Source organism: Puma concolor, chromosome B4, assembly GCF_028749965.1.
Source record: "Puma concolor isolate L17-30 chromosome B4, mPumCon1.1.hap2, whole genome shotgun sequence".
Lineage (NCBI taxonomy): Eukaryota > Metazoa > Chordata > Mammalia > Carnivora > Felidae > Puma > Puma concolor.
This window is the reverse complement of record NC_141673.1, coordinates 125021691-125045062: the sequence shown is the minus strand read 5'-3', so window position 1 is coordinate 125045062 and position 23372 is coordinate 125021691. Positions and strand designations below refer to the sequence as shown.

At 35.2% G+C, this 23372-nt stretch overlaps 1 protein-coding gene and 1 non-coding gene across 3 annotated transcripts in view; both read left to right on the top strand.

The window, feature by feature from the left end:
* Positions 1–23372, top strand: part of MALRD1 (MAM and LDL receptor class A domain containing 1) — a 784828-nt gene that overhangs the window by 569182 nt on the left and 192274 nt on the right. For both annotated transcript variants that reach the window (XM_086714806.1, XM_086714807.1), the window contains one exon: positions 19063–19220. In XM_086714806.1, the coding sequence (XP_086570932.1) occupies positions 19063–19220 (158 nt within the window). The remainder of the gene's footprint in view (positions 1–19062; positions 19221–23372) is intronic.
* Positions 14000–14102, top strand: LOC112868017 (U6 spliceosomal RNA). The gene has a single exon (XR_003224217.1). It is a non-coding gene; the product is annotated as a U6 spliceosomal RNA (small nuclear RNA).

Genomic DNA, 23372 nt, shown 5'->3' with positions numbered 1-23372 from the left:
ATATATATTAATATATAATCCTTAAATATATATTAATCATATTAATATCAATTAATATATTAATTATATTAATAGATATTAATTATATTAATTAATTACATTGTGTTATAATTAATATAATTATATCATATTATAATGTATTATATTAATTAAATATATTAATTATGTCAATATATTTATATTACATTAATTATATTATATTAATATATTCATATTATATTAATTATATTGATATGTTAATATTACATTAATTATATTATATTATGATATGTTAATATTACACTAATTATATTATATTATGATATGTTAATATTACATTAATTATATTATATTATGATATGTTAATATTACATTAATTATATTATATTATGGTATGTTAATATTACATTAATTATATTAATATATTCATATATTAATTATATTGATATTTTAATGTTATATTAATATATTAATATTATATTAATATATGTTAATTAATTTATATAATATATATATAATAATTTGTTGGAAGTTGATAAATGCCATGGGGGGAAAATGGAAAAAGTAGAGTGGTAAAAGAAGAATCGATCAGGAGCCAGAGACTGGGGGGGGGGGGGGGGGGGCGTGGCTTAGGAGTTTTGGGCTTGAGGGAAGGGCAGGTAAATTAAAGGAATGTTCATGTGGAGCCACTGGAATGAAGGGGACTGCATTACTGCTTTCAGTTTTATAAAGGGTTGAATGGATGTTGAATAGTTGCTCTTTTTATCCATTCATTCCAATCGAAGCAAAATAATTTTTTTAAACAAAATGAGGAGAAATTTCAAAGGGATGTAGAAAAAGGGTGTAAAAATCAGTTAAATGTCTCCTAAGAATCAGGCAGTGTAAAAGAAGATAGGCATGTTGTCTGATTTAATATTTTTAAAATATTGTGATGTGAAAGATATAAATTCTTAGAAAGATTTAAAAAGCTGATCAAGTCCATGGGCGTGACTGAGCAGGGGGACTTGAATATTAAACTCTCTGACTCAAAAGACTTTTCTTCTATTGCCTACACTGTCCAATATGATAGCCACTAGCCACACAAACTGTTGAGCCCTTGAGCTGTGGCTGGTCCAAATTGAGATGTGCTATAAGAGTAAAACACACATTGGACTTCAAAGATGTAGTACAAAAAAACAACATAAAAATATATCAATATTTTTTTGTATATTCATCATTATATATTGAAATTACACTTTGGATACATTGGTTAAATAAAATATATTACTAAAATGTCACCTATTTCTTTTACTCTTTTATTTTTTTTAATTTTTTAATGTTTATTTAGTTCTGAGAGAGAGAGAGAAAGAGACAGAGTGTAAGTGGGGGAGGGGCAAGAGAGAGGGAGACAGAATCCAAAGCAGGCTCAAGGCTTTGAGCTGTCAGCACAGAGCCCCATGCGGGGCTCAAACTCATGGACCCTGAGATCATGACCTGAGCTGAAGTCAGACGTTTAACCAACTGAGCCACCCAGGAGCCCCTCTTTTTACTCCCTTAAATGTGGCTACTAAAAATTCTAAGACTCCATATATGGCTCACAGTATGTTTCTATTAGACAGCACTGTTCTGTAGTACACACACAGAGGGAAGACTTTCTTGTATACAAAGTGACTAAAACACTAGCCTCGACTAAAGAAATACTGGAAAGTACATGTCTCTGGATATCTTTGAAGATGGGCAATCTCTTGTTTATGAATTCACACTCTGCCAGCTAAGACCTGCAAAGATGATCTATTCAGCTTCCAAGCTCCTTTAAGAGGAAGCTGCTTATAAAGCAAAGTGGTGTAATTATAATAATTTAGTCCAATATATTATCTTCAGAATATTTCATTATGTATATTAACAGAGTACATCCATTAAACAGTGACACAGTCTTCTTATGATATCAGCAATTTCCACGTCCAAAAATAATGGTTTTGGCATTATTGCTCAAATATGATACTACCTTGTTCCATAATTTTCAGGTTCGTTATTTCATCGTTTTATAAGTATCTGGGCATTATAGTTTCTCTAAAAGGAATTTACCAAATTCATATTTATTTATAGACTTTATTTCTCAGTAAAATAATGAACCATTAAACTTATTCCTTTCTATCTTCTCAAAAACTTTTCTCTTTGTATTAACTCCTTTTTTCTAAGTGTTCTCAAACTGCCTCTCTATTACCATATCATACTTTTTGCTTTCAAGCATCACAATTCTCTTACCTTGAAAAAAAAAAACAAAACCAAAAAACGAATCTATTAACTTCACTTTAAAGTACTATTGTTTTGTTTTTGTTTTTTTTCCTCATATCTCAAATTGCCTTTCCCCACACATTTATTTATATTCTATACCAACTTACATCTTTGGTTCCCTAAAATCTGTTTTCTACAAAAATTATTTTCTCAGCAAATAATTATTGGCCACCCCCTCTTGATCACTGATCTTCACACTGTAGTGAGGTGTGTTTCCCAAATATAGTCCCAGGTCTCATGGAGCTTATGTCCTAGCTTCTTTGAAGACTTCATGATTTTATAACCATACTGACCTGATTCTTCTCATGTTGCACTTTATATTACTGATAAAGTACATCTTCTTGAAGTTTCCACCTGCAGTGGACTGTGATGTGTATTTCCTAATGTTACGTATGTCTTTGATGCTTTCTCTTCTTCCTTCCAAAACCTAAATGTGAGTCTAACCCCGTATTCTGACTTTTACTTTTTATATCTCTTCCTATACTTTTTGCTGGCTCAGAGTTTTTATTCTTTCCATGCTCAAAATTTGCAAATTTCTGCCTGCCTCTAGTCTCTATTTCCATGTTCGACTCTCACGTTTTCAGTTGTCAGCTGGATAATTTCCGATGTCTCCAAGTCCCATATCCAAACTCAAACTTACCTTCCTTTAAGATAGAATCGCCTCCTCCTGCTCCTAATATTTCTGTGATTGACATTGTTATTGTTTAACACAATTCTTCCTCATTTTCACGTTCATTCAGCTCTTTATTCTCAATTTACGTGTTTTTACTTCTCTGCATTTTCACTTCTATCATCTTAAGTCACTCTTGGGCTATTGCAAATGTCAAAGAAACTCATCTCCAATGCAAATACTCTCCTAAACCAGGCCACTCTTCACACAGATGCAGAATTAATACTCTTGAATGGTGACTCCTGATCCTGCAAATGATCAGAAGCCCTTCATTGACTTTTAGGGCATCATTAAGGGCTTTCCAAGTCCTTCCCCAAGTTGAATTTCTGATTTGTATTCTCCCACAAACTCTGTGTTCTTGTTCCTCAGATGTGTTCTGGGTGTTATAAATGTCAGTTTTCGGTCATATCATTGTTTTAGCATGACTTGTAATTTGTGGTTGATAGTGGATGCAATGTGCCAGGTAAAAGGAACTAAGGTAAACAGGCCTACTTTGTGAACTTTTCTGTTTAAGGAAGTAAGGTCATGTTTACTATATTCTGTTTACACTATTACTGCAGAAGTCAGAAAGTATAACGTCCTCTGACATCCAGGTTCCTCTGGCATCTCCCTTGTGTTTTGGTTTCCCTAGCAACTTCTATTTCTTTTTATTTTCTGTTCTTTATTTTAGAGAGAGAGTGTGTGTGTGTGCGTGCACAAGCAGTGGGGGGAGGCAGAGGGAGAGAGAATCTTCTTTTTTAATTTTTTTTATGTTTTTTTTTGGGGGGGGAGGGGCAGAGAGATAGGGAGACAGAGAATCTGAAGCAGGTTCCAGGCTCTGAGCTGTCAGCACAGAGCCCAACCCAGGGATCTAACTCATGAACTGTAAGATCATGACCTGAGCCTAAGTTGGATGCTTAACCGACTGAGCCACCCAGGGACCCCAAGAGAAAGAGAGTCTTAAGCAGGCTCCATGCTCAGTGTGGAGCCCAACACAGGATCTTATAATCCTGGGATTTTGACCTAAGCCAAAATCAAGAGTCAGATAGATACTCAACCAACTGAGCCACCCAGGTGCCCCTCCCTAGCAACTTCTTCTTAAATAAGGCTAGAGGGGGGTGCCAGCATGGCTCAGTAAGTTAAGCAGCCGGTGGACTCTTGATTTCAGCTCAGGTCATGACCTCAGGGTTTGTGGGTTCGAGCCCCGCATTGGGCTCTGTGCTGACAGTGCAGAGCCTGCTTGGAATTCTCTCTCTCCCGTCTCTCTTTGTGCTCCTACACCACTTGCTCTCTTTCTCAAAATAAATAAATAAACTTAATTAAAATAAAAAATAAGGCCTGAGAGATGGAGTTATTTCCATTGCAGCCCCCTGCTAATATATAGGATCCTGTTGACGCGGTGGTAAAGACTAGAGGCCGTGAGTGGAAAGGTCATTGGAATGGAAGCCTTTCAGGATTCTATGTTCTTTCAGTCTTCCAGTGAGCTTGTGCTCTCTCGTTGGGACCTCCACAAGTGCTTCCCAGTTCTCCCGCCCTCTTAGGTAAGATAGGAAGTCTAGACCTTTTTTTTATTTAAAAAAAAAAATTTTTTTTTAATGTTTATTCTTGAGGGAGAGAGAAAATGGAGGAGGGGCAGAGAGAGAGGGAGACACAGAATCTGAAGCAGACTCCAGGCTCTGAGCTGTCAGCCTGATGCGGGGCTTGAACTCATGAGCCATGAGATCATGACCTGAAGTCAGACACTTAACCAACTGAGCCACCCAGGTGCTCTGCAGACTATTTTAAGAAAAATAGACACATGTCAAAATGGCTACTTTTCCCCTCCCCACGGGAAGGAAACAGAGGGGATTTTTACAGTCTTCACTGTGGGAATTTGGTAGGGCTTCTGGAGATAACACTTTGGAGATGCCCTTTAGACTCATCCCCAGGGAGTTCTTATCTCTCAAGCTTTTCCACAATAAGCCTCCAGCAATTTCTTAATTACAGGTTAAGTTTCCCTCACCCAGGGCTGGCTGGCTCCATTAGTGGTTCCTGCTCCTGTGGTTTTGCTGCACTAAATTCTGATTCTCTGTATCTGCCTTTCTGTCTCCAGTGGTTTTCCCTGTGATGTCTACTCTAATTCTCTGCTAGATCTAAGAAGAGTTTTTAATTTTTATTTTGTCTGGCTTTTTTGTTGTTGTGAAGATGAGACTGTGCTGCCTAAGCTTCTTACATGCTACAGTGGAAACCAGAAGTATCCTCTTACTCATTTTTTTTTAAGAATGAACTTTGGCCACTCTAAACTGTTTTCTTTGCCTATTACAATCTCCATTATATTCTTTAACATGTTAATAAAATAACATGTCTTCTATAAAGTCTATTCTGAGTCTCCCAATTTAAGCCATCTTTTACCAGTTGAACTACATGGCATTTACAACCTACATCAACATTTAGTATTATAGGCTCACAATAAACCCAGTGAGCTGTTTTATTATAATTATAATTATTATTATCATTATTATTATCATCCTACTTGATAGATGATGAATATGAGACATAGTGGGAATTCAGTGATTTTCCCAAAGTCACAAGGCTTGCAAGTATCAGAGTTTGGATTTGAACCCAGATAGTCTGACCCAGAATTTGTCTTCTGAATACTATCTGCTGCTAGCTTTTTTGTTGTTGTTAGATTCTTTCAGGTGTGTTTCATATTTTCCCAGCTATAACTTGTCCATATCCTTAACATCCAAATACAGGACTTGGTGCCTTCTCTGTAGTAGTTATCCAATCAATAACTTGGGATGGGTTATCTTTCTTGTACTACTAGAATCATCTTTATAGCCATTTTCTGAATTTCCCAGGAGAGTAGCACTAATTTGCACCTTTGGCCTAAGCACTTTACATGTAGTGTATCACATATAAACCCCATGAGGTCAAGTATCTACTTACTATAATAATCTCTTTTTGCTTCTCAGTCTGAGAGAATTTACATAGGTTGCCTAAGGTCACATACCTGATAAGTGGTGTAGTCAGGATTTGAATGGAAACCTTCAGCTAAAGTGCCTGCAAGCTTAACCATTGGACAACACCGCCTACAGTTTCTGCTCATTACATATTCATTAAAATAACCACCAATACTGTTTTCTGTTTCAATGAAAATAAATCTTCCTCTGTTCTCATATGCTTTTCATGCTCTTTCGGGTAAAATGGCTCTGAAATTGAAAAATGGCAAAACTCATACCATTTCTCAATTACCTAAAGGGATTATATTATGCTTTATTAATTCTGCCTTTCTACATGACTAGGAAACAAGTTTTCTTTTTAATCTCAATTTGGCAAATAAAATCAAGTTACATAAATGCTATTAAGCAAATGCACGTTTCTAAAGGCATCTTGACAAGACCATGATATATAAAGAGGTTCTTCAGGGTTCTTTCATTATGAACATTAAGAGATTCAGAATCCTTTGTCTCTACCTCGACTTATAGGAAGTGCCAACTAATTCGATTCATATAGCACCCTCATGTGATTGAGGTATTCTTGCTGCTGAGCAAATTAAAAGCTTTCACCATAAGACGGATATATCCCATTTTGGCGTGTCTCAACTATAAGCTTCATTTTTATATCAGATCAGTGATTACTTGAGAGGGGACAGTTTATAGAACCAAAATTTGGTGAATGGTATTAAAATGCTACATCCCTGTGAAAAGTATTTTTTTTAAATAGGTAATAATTACTCTCAACAGAGAGTGATGCCTGAAAAATAAACTGTTAGAAAAGGTAGAAATAAAGAAATGCCAAATCTATTCATTATACAGCTTTTCAAAAAGCAAATTGAAATGATATATTGAAAGACATTTTCATCAAATACCATGAAAAAAATTTCATTTGACTCTAGAGTCACAGTATCTGTGGTTGCCATTTTGACAACTTCAAGGAAATTTTTGTTCTCTCTCTGAGCATGTTTACATTTCATAGCCTTTAAAACTTGCAGACGAAAAGAGATTGAGGGCATTTCAACAGATAATCATTGTATCCCCTCTGTTGTAGATTGAGGGACAGGCAGAAATTATAGAGGATATGGAATCAAGCTAAGTAAGTCTAACTCTGAACAAGGGAGCATTTGCTGTTTTGAAAGAGAGGCATACTGCATCACATTTTAAAAAACCATTAGGCAGCTTTATTTTATGAGCAAGAAAAAAAAGAGACTAAAATTGCCTACAATTTAAAGCTGGAAGTGAATTCAGATCACTTGAAGTGGGAAATTGTCTTTTATGATGTGACCCTAGTACAAGTGAGTATGATTCTTCTGAGGGCACTGGAGCTGAAAAAAATATGGTATTAACTGTCTTTTTATAAAAGAAATGTCAAATTTATTACCTTATGACATAATAACTTGATGAAACATTTTCAAAAGCTCAAGATTGTAGCTAATAACATCTAAAAGGCAAATTGGAGTCTTTACTGCATGCCAACCCCAAAGTGAGAAAGAATGGCCATGAAGCACACTGATAGATTCTGAAGGTGGCTAATATATTTTGGCACTCTAACGTCAAATAACAATGGTATTCTGAACAAAGTGATGCTGAATTTACACTATTTCACACTAAGTGGCCCCAGTTTTTTAAAATGTGTGTAATTCTTTAGAGTTTTTAAAGTAAAAATTGCATATTAATGAGGAACTTCCATCCAGTGCCTGATTTTAACTAATTAAGATCTGACATATAAAATCTGTATACTAGGAATCTTAAGAACTTGTAATCCTAAAACCTGTACAAGCAAAATTGAAATATTACACTGAAATGTAAAGAAAATGTCAGGAGGCTGAGTGTAGAGAGAGGTAACATTCAGACATGGATAATAAATTCCTACATTCCAGAGTACTACATCTGGCAGTATTTAATTCTAGTTTTACAAACCTAAGTGAACACTTTCTGATACAATATGTCAGAATTAAGTAACTTTTAAAATGGCTGTAAAACTGTCTAAAAACCAACAATCAAAAAATTCTGCTTCCATAGAAGTGTATTTCATGAATGTTGGGAAAAGTAAGCATTGGGGAAAATGAATGTAGTATAGGAAATGAAGGTGGTTGATCATTCCAGAGTCACATATAGATAAAGTCAAGTGGTTCAATGATTTACCATTAAATCCTAAATATGTTGTGGCAGTTGAGACTTTGAAGCTTTATTATCTGCTTTAACAAATTCGGAACTTTGTGTGGGAAGCTAGATTGACCTTCCCCAAGGATTTTGCTACATATATAAATAGGTGGCTCTCAATGGAGCAACTGAAAGTTTATAAATGTTTGAAAGTGGGTCTAGTCTGAGTGTGCTAGATAAAAAATGAGTCTATTTCTGAAAATATAATTCAATGTAAGCTTTTATAACTTTGTGATACAGTACATAGTTCCTGGATAATTCATATATTTCTATTAATAATTTCAAGAGGCTAAGCAACTTTTCACCTTTATCATTCTGAAGAAAAAATACGGCATTGCAACACATCCATTCCCATTACAAAACCAAGCTTGGATATGCTAGAGTTCTAGAATTAAAAATCCACAATGACTATATTTGCAATGGTTGCTTCTAAATTGCCAGGCATAGTTTTGTGTTCTTAAATTTTAAGATGGATAAAAGTTCACATTTGCATGCATTAATACATCAGCCAGGAACTAACTTTGGTAATTTTTGTGTTTGACGCAGGATTTTATTAGACCAAATTGAATATGCAAATTAGACGAGGCTAGGTGGAGTAGACTTTGAAAACTCACCCAGAGTCCCCTAACTAATAATCGGAATTGCTGCCTTTGATGCTGAGTCTTACATAACACTGTCTTGTGCTGAAATAAATATACTGCAGTGAATGGATGGATTATTATCATCCCCACTGAATTTACTTTTTTTTTTTTACATTAAGTACGTATGTATGATACAGCCCTAAATGCAAACATTACATTGTTCTACATTCCTTTCAATGGCGTCATATCTTTACCAAACTGGTTTTCAGTAGTTACTATGATAAAAGTAAGTACTTGGGAAAATAAGAGTGAGATAGGAAATAAAGGTGGTGATGTTCACTTTGATTTCAAGGTTTGAGAGTTCAGGCCTTGCCTAATAAGTACACTCTCCAGGGGCAAGTGATTGTAGTTATTTAGGAATGATTTTTTTTTTCAATCTGTGTGTATTAGTCTTTCAAATGCCTGCAGTGTTGTTAGAATATTAACAAGTATTAAGTAGTTTGGACTTACTTACTTAATAAACAAAACCAAAATATTGCTTCCCATCTGGGGTGCCATGAAAAAATTACTGAGACCCTGAGAATGCTGTGACCAGAGTTACATGAGGAGCCCATAGGCAGTGACAAAGGATGGAGAATTTGGGTAGACTGCATTCGGGTTGCCATGCAAACGTAAAACCTACCTTTTAAAAATAAATATCACATGATTAAAATTATTCAAAAGAGACATCTGAGTTAGTGAAAGGTTAATGCATTTATGCAATTAAAGGAAGAAATTTACCATAATACAAGGTTTTAAACCAGAATTCCTAAGTTTTAAAACAGATTAAATTTGTGCCCATGAACACAATCATTTCTTTTTCCATTGCTCTATTTGATTTTCAACATCAGGTTAGCAGTAAAGCATGGAAAGATATATATTTAAAGTCCGAGTTATACATGATTTGCTTTTGAGATAGAAGTATATTAGTTCTCATTATGTATGTCATACTAATTAAGAGCTGAGCTATGAAATGCAGTTTTATACAAACATACTTAAAGGTAATTTGCCTTATTTGGAATTAGGTCAGGGCTATTTCTTCATACCCAAAATAGGATGAGTAGATTCCATGATATGCTTTAACTATATAAGTAAAGTTATAATTGAGCTAGTTGGGCTATTCTGTATTATCCTTATTCAGGATAATGTTGTAAAATTTGTCTGATATTGTATTCCAGATGCATTGGGAATCCTTAAGGGTGTAAAAGGCAATAAAATGAGGGAACATTTAGATGTTCTTATTTAATCAAAGATAGCATAGATTTAAAGAATGGATGTTCTTAATGAATAAGCCATAGTTTTTAGTAGATTTGACAGACGGAGTCTAGGTGTATCTAGGCTGTGGATGCCATGTGTATGTTTTCATTTTCCAAATAAGAAAACAAACATATGACATCTTTGGAAAGAAATAGGAAAGAATACCTTTCTGTGGCTGCACTAAAAATTGTGTACAATTTTCCTAATCCAATATTTGTTAGTACATGTGTTTCATAAAACAGTGAGGATAGAAAACAGTTCACTCATGTAAGCCAGGAAAATTTTCAACTTGTTTCCACCACTATTTTATATTGAGGAAAATCTTGCAGCAATAATTCACATGTCATGTTCCTTGGTTATTTTTCTTGATTTTTTTTATTTTTCCAGACTTTATGAAGCGTTCTGAGTGAAGAAAATATTTTCAGTAAGGAACTTAAAAAAAAAAATAGATGCAAGTTTCTTCCAGTGTCCAGTCTGGCATTTAAGGAGTTTGGAAGTCATTATTCCCTTCTTCCTAATAAGAAAAAAATAATAAAAAAGCTGAATGAACTAAAATCAACAACTTTTTTTTAGATTTATTAGAAAATTGAGGTCTCAAGGCAAACCACAATCCCCAGCTTGGAGATGAGAAGGTGGAAACAGAAAATCACAACTTACTGGAGGAGGCACCCATGAACAGAAACCTCTACAGGAGTCAGTATGGGGCAAGAAATCCTAAACTGTAACCAATGGATTGCTGCAGTCTCAATGTGGATAAGTTGGAGAGATAGTCCAGGGGGATTCAGTGTTAGGGAGCCCCCACACTTTTCTCAGTTTTGACTTCAGGCGTCTTGTTAGTTTCTCACAGTGAGGATAAGAGGAAAGTCCTTTCTACTTTCAGAAAGTGGAGGGGAAAAATAGCCATTCTGAAAATTTCCCAGAGCATTCTGTACTTCATAACAAAGCCTGCCTTCAAGAGAAGCTATTTTACCAGCACCTAACTGACCTCAGGGAAGAAATACCCAATAATGTTTAAGAGATGGGAGAAGTTACTGGGAAATTCTGTTGTTTCTTGTACTGTTCATGAAGTGGCATAGTGATATTTTAAAGAGAACTTGGGTTAATTGTAATGTATATTGCAAACTCACTCTCAACTACTAGAAAAAGTTTAAAAAGGTTATAAACAGTTGGTAGGAATAAGAGATGATAAAAAATGAAATCATATGCTCAATTAAATTCAGAGAAGACCAAAAAAGAGTGAACAACAACAAAAGAACAATAGCAGTAATTCGCAAATAATAAACAAATAAGGTAAATGTTAATTCCAACTATCTCAATATATTATCAGCTTAAATGTTGCTGATCTATATTCACCAGTTAAAAGACTGAGACAGAGAAGATGAAGCCAAAACAAAACTAAAGAACCACATATCATCAGTAGGAAATCCACTTGCAGTATAAATACATAGGTAAATTAAAGGTGAAGAATGGGGGAAAAAATGAAAGAATGGAAAAAGGTGTAGTATGTCAACATTAATAAAGAGAAAGTAGCAGTGGACACATTAATTTCAGACAAAGAAGACTTCAGAGGAAGGAGAATTATCAGGGATAAAGGTGGGGATTACAAAATGATAAAAAGGTCATTACTCTAAGAAGACAAAACACCCTTCATGGTGTAAGCACGTGACATCAGACCTTCAAAACACACACAAAAAAAACCTAATAGCCCTGCAAGGAGAAATAGATGACTCCACTATTATAGATGGAGACTTCAACATCCCTCTGTCAGTAAATGGGCTACCAAGCAGAAATCAGTAAGGACTTGTTAAACTGAACCACACCATCAATCAACCGGATATTTTTGCATCTATAGAATACTTCATCCAACAATAGCAGAATATACATTCTACTCAAGTTCACATGAAACATTCACCAAGATAGACCACATTTGGGCCATAAAACACACTTAGCAAACTTAAATCCTAAACGTGTGCTCTCAGACCACACTGGAATTAAGGTAGAAATCAATAACAGAAATATAACTGGAAAATTCCATGATACTTGAAGAATAAACAAGTAGACTTCTAAATAACATGAGTCAAAGAAAAACATCTCAAGAGAAATTTTGAAATATTTTGAATTAAAAAAGCAAATACAACTTATACAAATGTGTGGGATCCAGTGAAAGTGGTGTATAGAGGGAAATTTTTAGCATTGAATGCATATATTAGAAGAAAGATAAAAATCAATAATCTGTACTTAGGAAACTAGGAAAACAAGAGTAATTTAAATCCAAAATAAGGAGAAGAAAAGAAGTAGTAAAAATTAAAGTAGAAATTAATAAAGCTGAAATCAGGAAATCACAAAATAATCCAGTTAAGAAATGAGCAGAAGATATGAATAGACATTTTTCCAAAGAAGACATCCAGATGGCTAGCAGACACATAAAAAATGCTCCACATCACTCATTATCAGGGAAATACAAATCAAAATTACAGTGTGATACCACCTCATACCTGTCAGATTGACTAGAATTAACAGCACAGGAAACAACAGTTGTTTTGCAAGGATGTGGAGAAAGGGGAACCCTCTTAAACTGTTGGTGGACATGCAAACTGGTGCTGCCACTCTGGAAAACAGTATGGAGGTTCCTCAGTTACAAATAGAACTACCCTATGATCCAGCAATTGTACTACTAGGTATTTATCCAAAGGAACAAAAATACTGATTCGAAGGGGCACATGCACCGTGATGTTTATAGCAGAATTATGAACAGTAGTCAAATATGGAAGGAGCTCAAATGTCCATCAACTGCTGAATGGATAAAGAAGTTGTGTGTGTATATACATACATTTATATATATATATAACAATATTACCCAGCCATGAAAAGAATGAAATCTTGCCATTTGCAATGATGTGGATGGAGCTAGAGTGTATTATGCTAAGCAAAATAACTCAGAGAAAGACAAATATCATATGATTCACCCAAGTGGAATTTAAGAAATGAAAGAGATGAGCACAGGGGGAAAAAGAGAGAGAGGCAAACCATAGAATAGATTGCTAACTATAGAGAACAAACTGAGGGGTACAGGTGTGGAGGTGAGTGAGAGGATGGATTAAATGGGTGATGAGTATTAAGGAGGGCACTTGTGATGAGCACTTGGTGTTATAGGTAAGTGATGAATCACTAAATCCTACTCCTGAAACTAATATTGCACTATATGTTAACTAACTAGAATTTAAATTAAATCTTGAACTTTAAAATAAAATAAAATAACATAAAATCATAGAGAAAATCAAAGCCAAAAGCTGGTTATTTGAAAAGATTAATAAAATTGAAGAGCTTCTTGCCATACAAACTAAAAATAAATTAAAAAAAAATTTGTAATTATCAGAAATAAAAGGTAAACCATCATTGCCTACCCATGGGCACTAAAAGGATAATAGAGAAATATTATGTACAACTGTATGCCCACAAATCTGATAATCTAAGTAGATGAATTCCTTCAAAGACACAATCTACCAAATTCACATGAGAAATAGATAATCTGATACAAGCCTGTATCTAATAAAAAATTGCATACCTAATTAAAAATCTTCCAAATCAGAAAGCACTAGACTTAAATGGATTCACTGGTGAATTCTCCCAAACATTTAAAGAAGAAATTATACCACCTATGTATATTCCGGAAAATACAAACAAAGGGAACATTTCTGACCTTATTCTATGAGACTGGCATTTCACATCAAAAACAAAGGCCTTACAAGAAAGGAGAACTAAAAATCAATATCTCTCATTAACACAGATGCAAAAATTCTCCACAAAATATTAGCAAATCGAATCTAATGCAAACAAATATATATATGCAGCACAACCAAGTGGGAATTATTCCAAGTATGTCAGCCTGGTTTAATATTTGAAATGCAATTTGTTTAATCCTTTACATCAACAGAGTAAAGCAGAAAAATGTAATGGTCATATCAATAAATGCAGAAAAAAGCATGTGACCAAATCCAACATTCATTTGTGATAAAATACCTCAATAAACTAAGAATTAAGGTGAACGCACCTAACTTGATAAAGAATATCTTCAGTGCTTGCTTCTGCAGCAGAGTAAAATTTAAATGAAACAGAGAAGATTAGCATGGTCCCTACATAAAGATGACCCATGAATTCATGATATATATATTCCATATTTTTATGGTGACTATCATTGATAATACCATATTATATATTTGAAATTTGCTACGAGAGTATATCTTAAGTATTCACAAACACACACACACACACATACAATAAATATGTTTAGTGATGGATGGATGTGTGAATTAACTCAGTTGTCAGAATCCTTTCACAGTGTGTATGTGTATCAAATCATCATGTACATTTTAAATATATTTCAATTGTGTAGTCAGCAAGGCAGTATGGTACTGGCACAAAAACAGACACATAGATCAATGGAACAGAATAGAAAGTCCAGAAATGAACCTACAACTATATGGTCAACTCATTTTCAGCAAAGCAGAAAAGAATATCCAATGGAAAAGAGACACTCTCTTCAGCCATTGGTGTTGGGAATACTGGATGGCAACATGCAGAAGAATGAAACTGGACCACTTTCTTACACCATATGCAAAAATAAATTCAAAATGGATGAAAGACCTAAAAGTGAGACAGAAAACAATCAAAATCCTAGAGGAGAACACAGGCAACAACCTCTTTGACCTCAGCTGCAGCAACTTCTTACTAGACACGACACCGAAGGCAGGGGAAACAAAAGCAAAAAATGAACTATTGAGACTTCATCAAGATAAAAAGCTTCTGCACAGCAAAGGAAACAATCAACAAAACTAAAAGGCAGCCTGTGGAATGGGAGAAGATATTTGCAAATGACATATCTAATAAATGATTAGTATCCAAAATCTATAAAGAACTTATCAAACTCAACAACCAAAAAATAAACAACCCAGTTAAGAAATGTGCAGAAGATATGAACAGACATTTTTCTAAAGAAGACATCCAGATGGCTAAGAGGCACATGAAAACACGCTCAACATAACTCATCATCAGGGAAATACAAACCAAAACCACAATGAGATATCACCACACACCTGTCAGATTGGCTAAAATTAAGAACACAAGAAACAATAGGTTTTGGCCAGGATGTGGAGAAAGGGGAACCCTCTTGCACTGTTGGTGGGAATGAAAACTGGTGCAACCATTCTGGAGGTAGGGAGGTTCCTCAAAAAACTAAAATAGAACTATGCTATGATCCAGCAATTGCACTATTAGGTATTTGCCCAGAGGATACAAAATACAGATTCAAAGGGGTACCTGCACCCCAGTGTTTACAGCAGCAGCAATATCAACAATAACCAAACTATGGAGAGAGCCCAGACGTCCAGCAATTCATGAATGGATAAGGAAGATGTGGTATGTGTACACACACACACACACACACATACACACACAGAATGGGATATTACTCAGCCATCAAAAAGAATGAAATCTTGCCATTTTCAATGACATGGATGGAGCTAGATTATATTATGCTAAGCAAAGTAAGTCAATCAAAGAAAGACAAATACCATATGGTTTCACTCACCAAGAATATCTAAATAAATAGGAATACATTCCATGTTCATGGATAGGAAGAATGGATATTTTGAAGATATCAATTCTTCCTGATTTGATGTATACGTATAATGTAATTCCAATCAAAACTCTAGCACACAATTTTGTGGGTATCAATAAACTTACTTTAAAGTTTACATGGAGAGACAAAAGACCCAAAAAAACCAACACACTATTGGAGTATAAAAACAAAGTTGGAGGAGTTATAATACCTTATTTCAAGACTTACCATAGGCTATAGTAATCAAGACAGCGTGATATTAGCAAAAAGATAGACAAATAGATAAAAGATATGGAACAGATATGAAATAGACCTACACAAATAGGATCATTTGATATTTGACAAAGGAACAAAGGTAATTCAATAGAGAAAGTATTGTCTTTTCAACAAATGGTGTTGAAACAACCGAATATCCATATGCCAAAAAAAAAAATAATAAATCTTGACACAGAACTTAAAATTTTCATGAAAATTAACCAAGGTGGATTATAAACCTAAAAGTAAAATGTAAAACTATAAAACTCCTAAAAGACAAAATTGGAGAACATTTAGGTGTCTTTGGGTTTGGTGATGATTTTTCAGATGCATTACCACAGTTGTGAATGAAAAAGAGTTTGTGAGTTGGACTTCATTAAAAGTAAAATTTCTAGGGGCACCTGGGTGACTCAGTCGGTTGAACACCCAACTCTTGCTTTTGGCTTAGGTCATAGTCCCAGAGTCGTGGGATCAAGCCTTATGTCAGGCTCTGCAAGGAGCATGGAGCCTCCTTAGGATTCTTTCTCTCACTCCCTCCACCCCTTTCCCCTGCTCACATGCACTCTTTCTCTCTCTCTCAAAATTAGAAAAAAAATAAATGAAAACTTCTGGTCTGTATAAGACACTATTAAGAAAAATAAAAGATAAGACAGCAACTGGGAGAAAATTTGCAAACACATATCCGAGAAAGCACTGTGCCCAAAATATAAAAAGAATGCTTAAACATAACAATAAAAAAACAACCCCAATAAAGCATAGACTAAAGATCTGAGCACATACCTTATTGAAGAACATATACAAGTGGCAGAGAAGTATAAGAACAAAAATGGTGACAAGATGTTATCAGGAAAATGCAAGTTGAAATGAAAATGAGATAGCAGTGCATGCCTATTACAGTAGCTGCAATCCAGAACACGGACAACACCAAATGATGATGAGGATAAAGGGGAATGAGGACTCTCCTTCATTGTTCATGGGAGTGCAGAATGGTACCGCCAACTTTGGAAGACAAGTTGGCAGTTTTTTACAGAACTAAACATACTCTTATTATCAGATCCAATACTTGTGCTCCTTATTATATACACAAACGAATTGAAAACTTATGTTTACACAGAAATGTGCACACCGTTGCTCTCAGAGCTTTATTCGTAATTGCTAAAGCTTAGAAGAAACCAAGATGTTTTTCATAGGTGAATGAATAAACAAACAGTGGTATATCTATACAAAGGAATATTATTCAGTCTGTGATAAAAAGAAATGAGCTAGCAAGCCACAAGAAGATATTAAAGAACTTTAGATGCATATTGCTAAGTGAAAGAAGCTAACTGTAAAGGCTACATACTGTATAATTCCAACTATATGGCAGAATAAAAAGATGAAACAATGGATATACTTGAAAGATCAGTTGCCAGGTGTTTGGTGGGGAGAGAGGGAGGAAAAGATGAAGAGGTGGAACACAGGGGATTTTAGAGCAGAGAAACTATCCTGTACAATACTGTAATGGTGGATGCATGTCATTATAAATTTGTCAAAGTCCATGGAATACACAAGGGAAAGAATGGACCCTAATGTAAACTATGGACTTGACTTAATAATTATGCATCAATGTTGGCTCATTCATTAACTGTAACAAATGTACTGCACTAATGCAAGGTGTTAATAATAGGTGAATTACATGTGGTAGGGAGGAGGAGGAGGAGGAGGAGGAGGAGGAGGAGGAGGAGGAGGGAGTATAAAGAACTCTGTGATTCCTTTCAACTTCCTTTAAGCTTAAAACTGCTCAAAAACATAAAGCCCATTATTATTACTTTTTTTTAATGGGCACAAGATCAAGCAATCCCTTAAGACTTTCATCTCTATTTAGGCCGTATGAGGACTACAACCAGGCTGTCTCATTTGCCACATATTTGTATTTACCAACAATCCATATGGTGAAATAATGTTCTCTATGAACATGAACAGGCAGAAACTCAGGGCATCAGTTGGTGCGAATGTGGTCACCTAACTCTCCTTTGCAATTCACTCTGGCTACTTCTATTTTTAACTCTATTCAAGGGTGTAATGCATGAGTGTTCCTTCCATTGAAGAATTCAGTGTTGGGGCAGATAAAGGTAACTAACATACTGATTCCTCAGAGGGTGCTAAATTTACCTGACAACCAGCTCTTAAATAGGAACGCTTCATAAAAGAAGCCTCTTGTACTATTAACTCACAATTCATGGTTTGAAACCACGTATCTCAGTAACAATACTAAAATGTCACAGGAAAAAAGGAATACCTTTAATTGGAAAATATTTTAATAGCTTTGATTTAAAGCTACAAATATTTAACCTAAGAAAAGGTGTATATATATATATATATATATATATATATATATATATATATAAAACTATATATAGGTTAAAAAACTATATATATATTTATATATTTATTTATATATTTATTTATATTTATATATTTATATAAATTTATTTATATATTTATATATATTATTAAATATATATAAATATATATAAATATATAAATATATATAATATATAAATAAATATTAAATATATATTATTTATTTAGATATTTATATATATTTCATTCTTTCATAGTAAAAGCCATGAAGGGAATAGTAGCTATGATGAATTATGACAATGATGTCTGTAGAAAAAAAGATCCATTGGTGTTTAAATGAAGAGATCTTTCACATACTGATGCAGTTGAGGAGAAAAGAAGTTATCACTAAGAAAAAAATAGTATGGTCACGTTTAGAATTATATATATATATATATATATATATATATATATATATATATATATGTTTTTTACTGGTACTCCATTACATTCACTACTATTCTGATCAGTGTGGGAATCAGAGCAACTGAAAATGAGATACAGTACCAATCAGCCTCTAATACCCTGTGTCCCTGCTCTACTCACAGCATACAAAATATTTTACTTACTTGAAACTGACAGGTTTGAGCAAATTAGAAGAAAAGGAATAGACCTTCAGAGTCAACAGAAATATCTGATCACTTAATTCAAGAGTCACCTATTGAGGTGAATTTTGTGAATCATATAATCGTAGTGACTTTCTTTCTCTTCTTTTTTGGTTCAAAAGAATTGAACCCTATTGATATATGACTCCACAGAAAGAAAATGAGTTGTGTTTAATTGTGTGTGTGTGGGGGGGGGTGAAATTTGCACATGGTTTAAATATATTCTTCCTCATGCTATAACACATATCATTGTACTGATAGTGTTGTATTCATCTGTTTCAAGGTAGTGGCCAGCACTTCCTGTATGTCAACTCATCTGGCCCCAAAGAAGGCTACACGGCAAGAATCACTACTTCCCAATACTTTCCAGCAAGCCTCGGAGTGTGTACTGTTCGGTTCTGGTTCTACATGGTTGATCCCAGGAATATGGGGATATTAAAGGTACAGAAGGAAGGGAGAGATTTCTGTTTCACTGAAATATTCATAGAATGTGTTTCAACATTTTTTCCTTTTTAAATCACACAACACCAATGCTGATTCCATTAATCTCTCATTTCTTTCTGGGACAGTGGGACTTTGGCAAGCAGTCCTGTCATTCATCTTAATCTCATTCAAGATTTATCTCATTCATGGCTGCCACCTGAACTCAATTATGGTGCATGCTATTTAAAAGATCATCTAGAGATAAAAGAGTGTGGGCATATTGTGCATGCGTCCTCTACTAACAATTTAGATAGGGAAAATGAAGAACTGTGATGGGAGGGATAATGATAAAAAGAATTTTCTTCCCCAAACAAGGTAAAGGCAAAGACATTTAAGATCTTCAGCATATCTCAGCTTACCCTAAAAACAGTAGGCTTTTTCCCTTTTTGATTAATTTAAGACAAGAATCTGCCTCAGACACAAATGTCTTTGAAGAAGCAGGTTGCTACATTTTTAGTTCATCATATGAAATATCAGCAAGCTTTTCAATCAGCCAGAAGCAATTTTGAAATCTTGATTTCTAATTGAAAGATTATACATCAGAACACAGAACCTGGTGTTATTGCTTTGTAATTATACAACCACCTGTTGTCTGAATAAATATAATTGGAATCATTGACTTTATCTCAAACATTGTCCCTTGTAAACAATAGCAGTTGGTAAGTGATTCCTATCTTTCAGGCTGGGTATTTAAACTTTGTGTGCGCTCCCCCTTTTGATTCTTCCATTCACCTCATGAAGTAGAGTATTTTCCCCAATTTTACAATGCAAAAACTAGCCATTGATAGAAAAGGGAGCTTTTCAAGTAAAAATATAGAGAATTTGTACTGATTCTACATGGATGTCTATTTTCCTAAAGAGAAACCAGTAAAAAACAACAGAGAGAGAGATTCATTATTAACAGTTTCAAAAGGTGAGTAAATGAAGATCTTGTGAGGATTTTGGATTTTTTTTCATTGTTTTTATATACAATATATGAAAACTCAGTAGATTAGTCTATTGTTTATGTTAAAACGGTCTTTATACAAAAAGAGCATCCTTATTTCTTGTAGCTGTTCACCAGCTAGTTAGTACTACAGACTAAAAGTCCCCCACCACCACCAAATTCATGTGTGAAATCCTAAGACAGCTATTTCCATTACCCATTGCTTTTAGCCATGTTTCTATAAATATGTAAACTTTGAAAAGAAACATTGCCCTCAAGTCTTGATTTTTGAGACCTTGCTCTTGGTGACTATTGTTTTTTTCTAACCAGAGAGTGGCAGGTAAGTGTAGCAATGCTTTTATGCTCCAGGTAATCTTCAGACAGGTCTCCTGAGAAGAATAGGGGAAATTATAAAGCCTGACATCTGGCTCTTGTAGAGAAATCACCCTCCCGTACTACAAATTGTTTTGATAGGGTTGACCATCATTGTAGGTTGCTTTTCCCACCTCGACAGCTGACTCAAGGCATAGCCTTCTCCAATAGCTGGTGCAGGTGATAGGAGGATTTGTCTTTCTTCTGTATTATAAGGCACAAGGTTGTAGGCTGGATTTGGGTTATTGGAGGCCATCTTTCCCAATGTGGGGAGAGATATTGAGAAAGAAGCTAATACGGAGAAGGACTCTGACTGAAGAAAGAGGAAGAAACAGAATGGTTTTTGCTCTGTTTAAATCCTGGATCCTACTGTGTCTGAGCCAATAAAATTCTCTTTTTGTTACTTGCTACTGAAAAGTCCTAAGTGTAACAGAAATCTAAGAGAAATTGTTTTCATGATGTATCCTTATGTCGCTGATGAACGTAAGTAAGGATAAGTCTCACTTTCTCAACTATTGGTCTGGAAAATCTTGTGTGTATATATATATGTGTGTGTGTGTGTGTATATATATACACATATACATTTATATATTTATATATGTATATGTATGTGGTTCTGAAGCACATGGTATAATTATGCTCATCTAAAACTTTTTTTTAACATTTTTTAATGTTTATTTATTCTTGACAGAGAGAGAGAGAGAGAGAGAGAGAGAGAACGTAAGTGGGGGAGGGACAGAGCCAGAGAGGGATACAGAATCTGAAGCAGGCTCCAGGCTCTGAGCTGTCAGCACAGAGCCTGATGCGGGGCTCAAACTCACGAGCCATAAGATCATGACCTGAGCCGAAGTCGGATGCTTAACCAACTGAGCCACTCAGGTGCCCCTGAAACTATTTCTTAAGTTAATTACATAAATCCTTTAGAAAGGATATGGCAAAGAAAATACCTAAGGTGAAGATTTTTAGTAGAGAGCCTAGGAGGCAATACCAATAGCACGGCACACCTAAGAGAGATTTAAAATTCTAGTTTGTGGTAGGATGCTTTCTGGTCCGCACAAATTTTATGTAATTGTATGAAGCGCTAGGCATCCCTAGCCCTTCTGTGTTTTGTTCTGTATCCCAGAGAACTCCACTTCCCAAGCTCCTTTGCTCTCTGCTTTCCTGCATGGGTTTGGCCAGTGGAAGGCACTGGCCAAAGATCTGAGAGCAGGAAGACTAGACAGGCCTTTCTCCTCCCCCTATCCTTCCCTCCCCCTCTTCCTCCTTTCTCCCTCCTCTTCCTCCTCCTCTTGTTCTACCCTTCCCCTCCTTTCTCATGTCCTTTGTCTAGGCTGAGTTTCTAACTGCATTCCATTTATGACCCAGACGAGCCCTCCCTCCACTAAGTGTGGCTGCCAGACTCCATCTTCTAAGCAACTCAGTTTCAGTGACTACCTCCCTTTGACTCTAGTGTTAGAAGTGAGACTATGTTCCTAGAATACTTCATGATTCCCTTGGTGATTTCTCACCTTTTCCATAAGCTTTGTGACCAGTTCTCTACATTAAGATTTCTCTAATGAAATCCTGTCATTTGCAGCAACATGGATGGAACTGGAGGGTATTTTGCTAAGTAAAATAAGGCAGTCGGAGAAAGACAGATATCATATGTTTTCACTCACATGTGGAGCTTGGGAAACTTAACAGAAGACCATGGGGGAAGGGAAGAGGAAAAATAGTTTCAAACAGAGAGGGAGACAAACCATAAGAGACTCTTAAATACAAAGAGCAAACTGAGGGTTGGGGGGGGGGGGCGGGGAGAGGGGAAAATGGGTGATGGGCATTGAGGAGGGCACTTGTTGGGATGACAACTGGGTGTTGTATGTAAGTGATGAATCACAGGAATTTACCCCCAAACCAAGAGCATAGTGTATACACTGTATGTTAGCTAATGTGACAATAAATTATATTAAAAAAATTAATAATAAATTTTTAGAGTGTCAAAGAAGAAATAGATTAGATTAGTTTATATTTTCTAGTTTGGCCCTATCTGGTATAAGTGCCCGCCCCAAAGAAAACACAAATCTTTTGAAAATATTAACTTGTAACGTAATGAAAAAATTTGACTGAAGCCCAGTCAGTTTAAATTTGTCCTCCTTATATTAACTTATTAAAAACTTGCCCTTCAGCTGGGGAAGACAGAAAACACAGTTTTAAAAAATGCAAATACGAAAACCTCAATTTGTGATACAATACTCTGGAGCAAATAAAACAGTTTTCTGCAATAAATAGTTACTCATGGTCTGCTGAGAGAGTTATTTTACACTGAATGGTAGGAAAGTCTCTCTGAGAAAGATGACATTTGATTTTAGGCTTAAAAAAAAAGAAGGAGCCAGCCTTGTGAACATCTGGAGTAAGAATGTTCTAGGAAGACAGAACAGGCTAGTGAAAAAGCTCAACGTAGAAGGTATCTGAAGGCCAGTATAGCCGGAGCAAAATAAACAAGAGAGAACGAGATGATGAAACAGGCAAGATCCAGCTCATGTGTGTGGGGCCTTGTAGGGACACAGGAAATTAGATTTTATTCTAAGAACCATAGGAAGTCATTGGAGACGGTCTTAGTCCTCTTGGGCTGCTATTACAGGTTACTGCGTACTGGGTGATTTAAACAACAGAAATTTACTTCTCACGATTCTAGACGCTGAGAAGTCCAAGTTTAAGGTACTGACCAATTTGGTTCCTGGTGTGGACCCTCTTCCTGTTTTGCAGACGTTGCCTTCTCGCTGTGTGCTCACCTGACACAAAGAGAGACCATCTCTCACATGTCTCTTCTTATA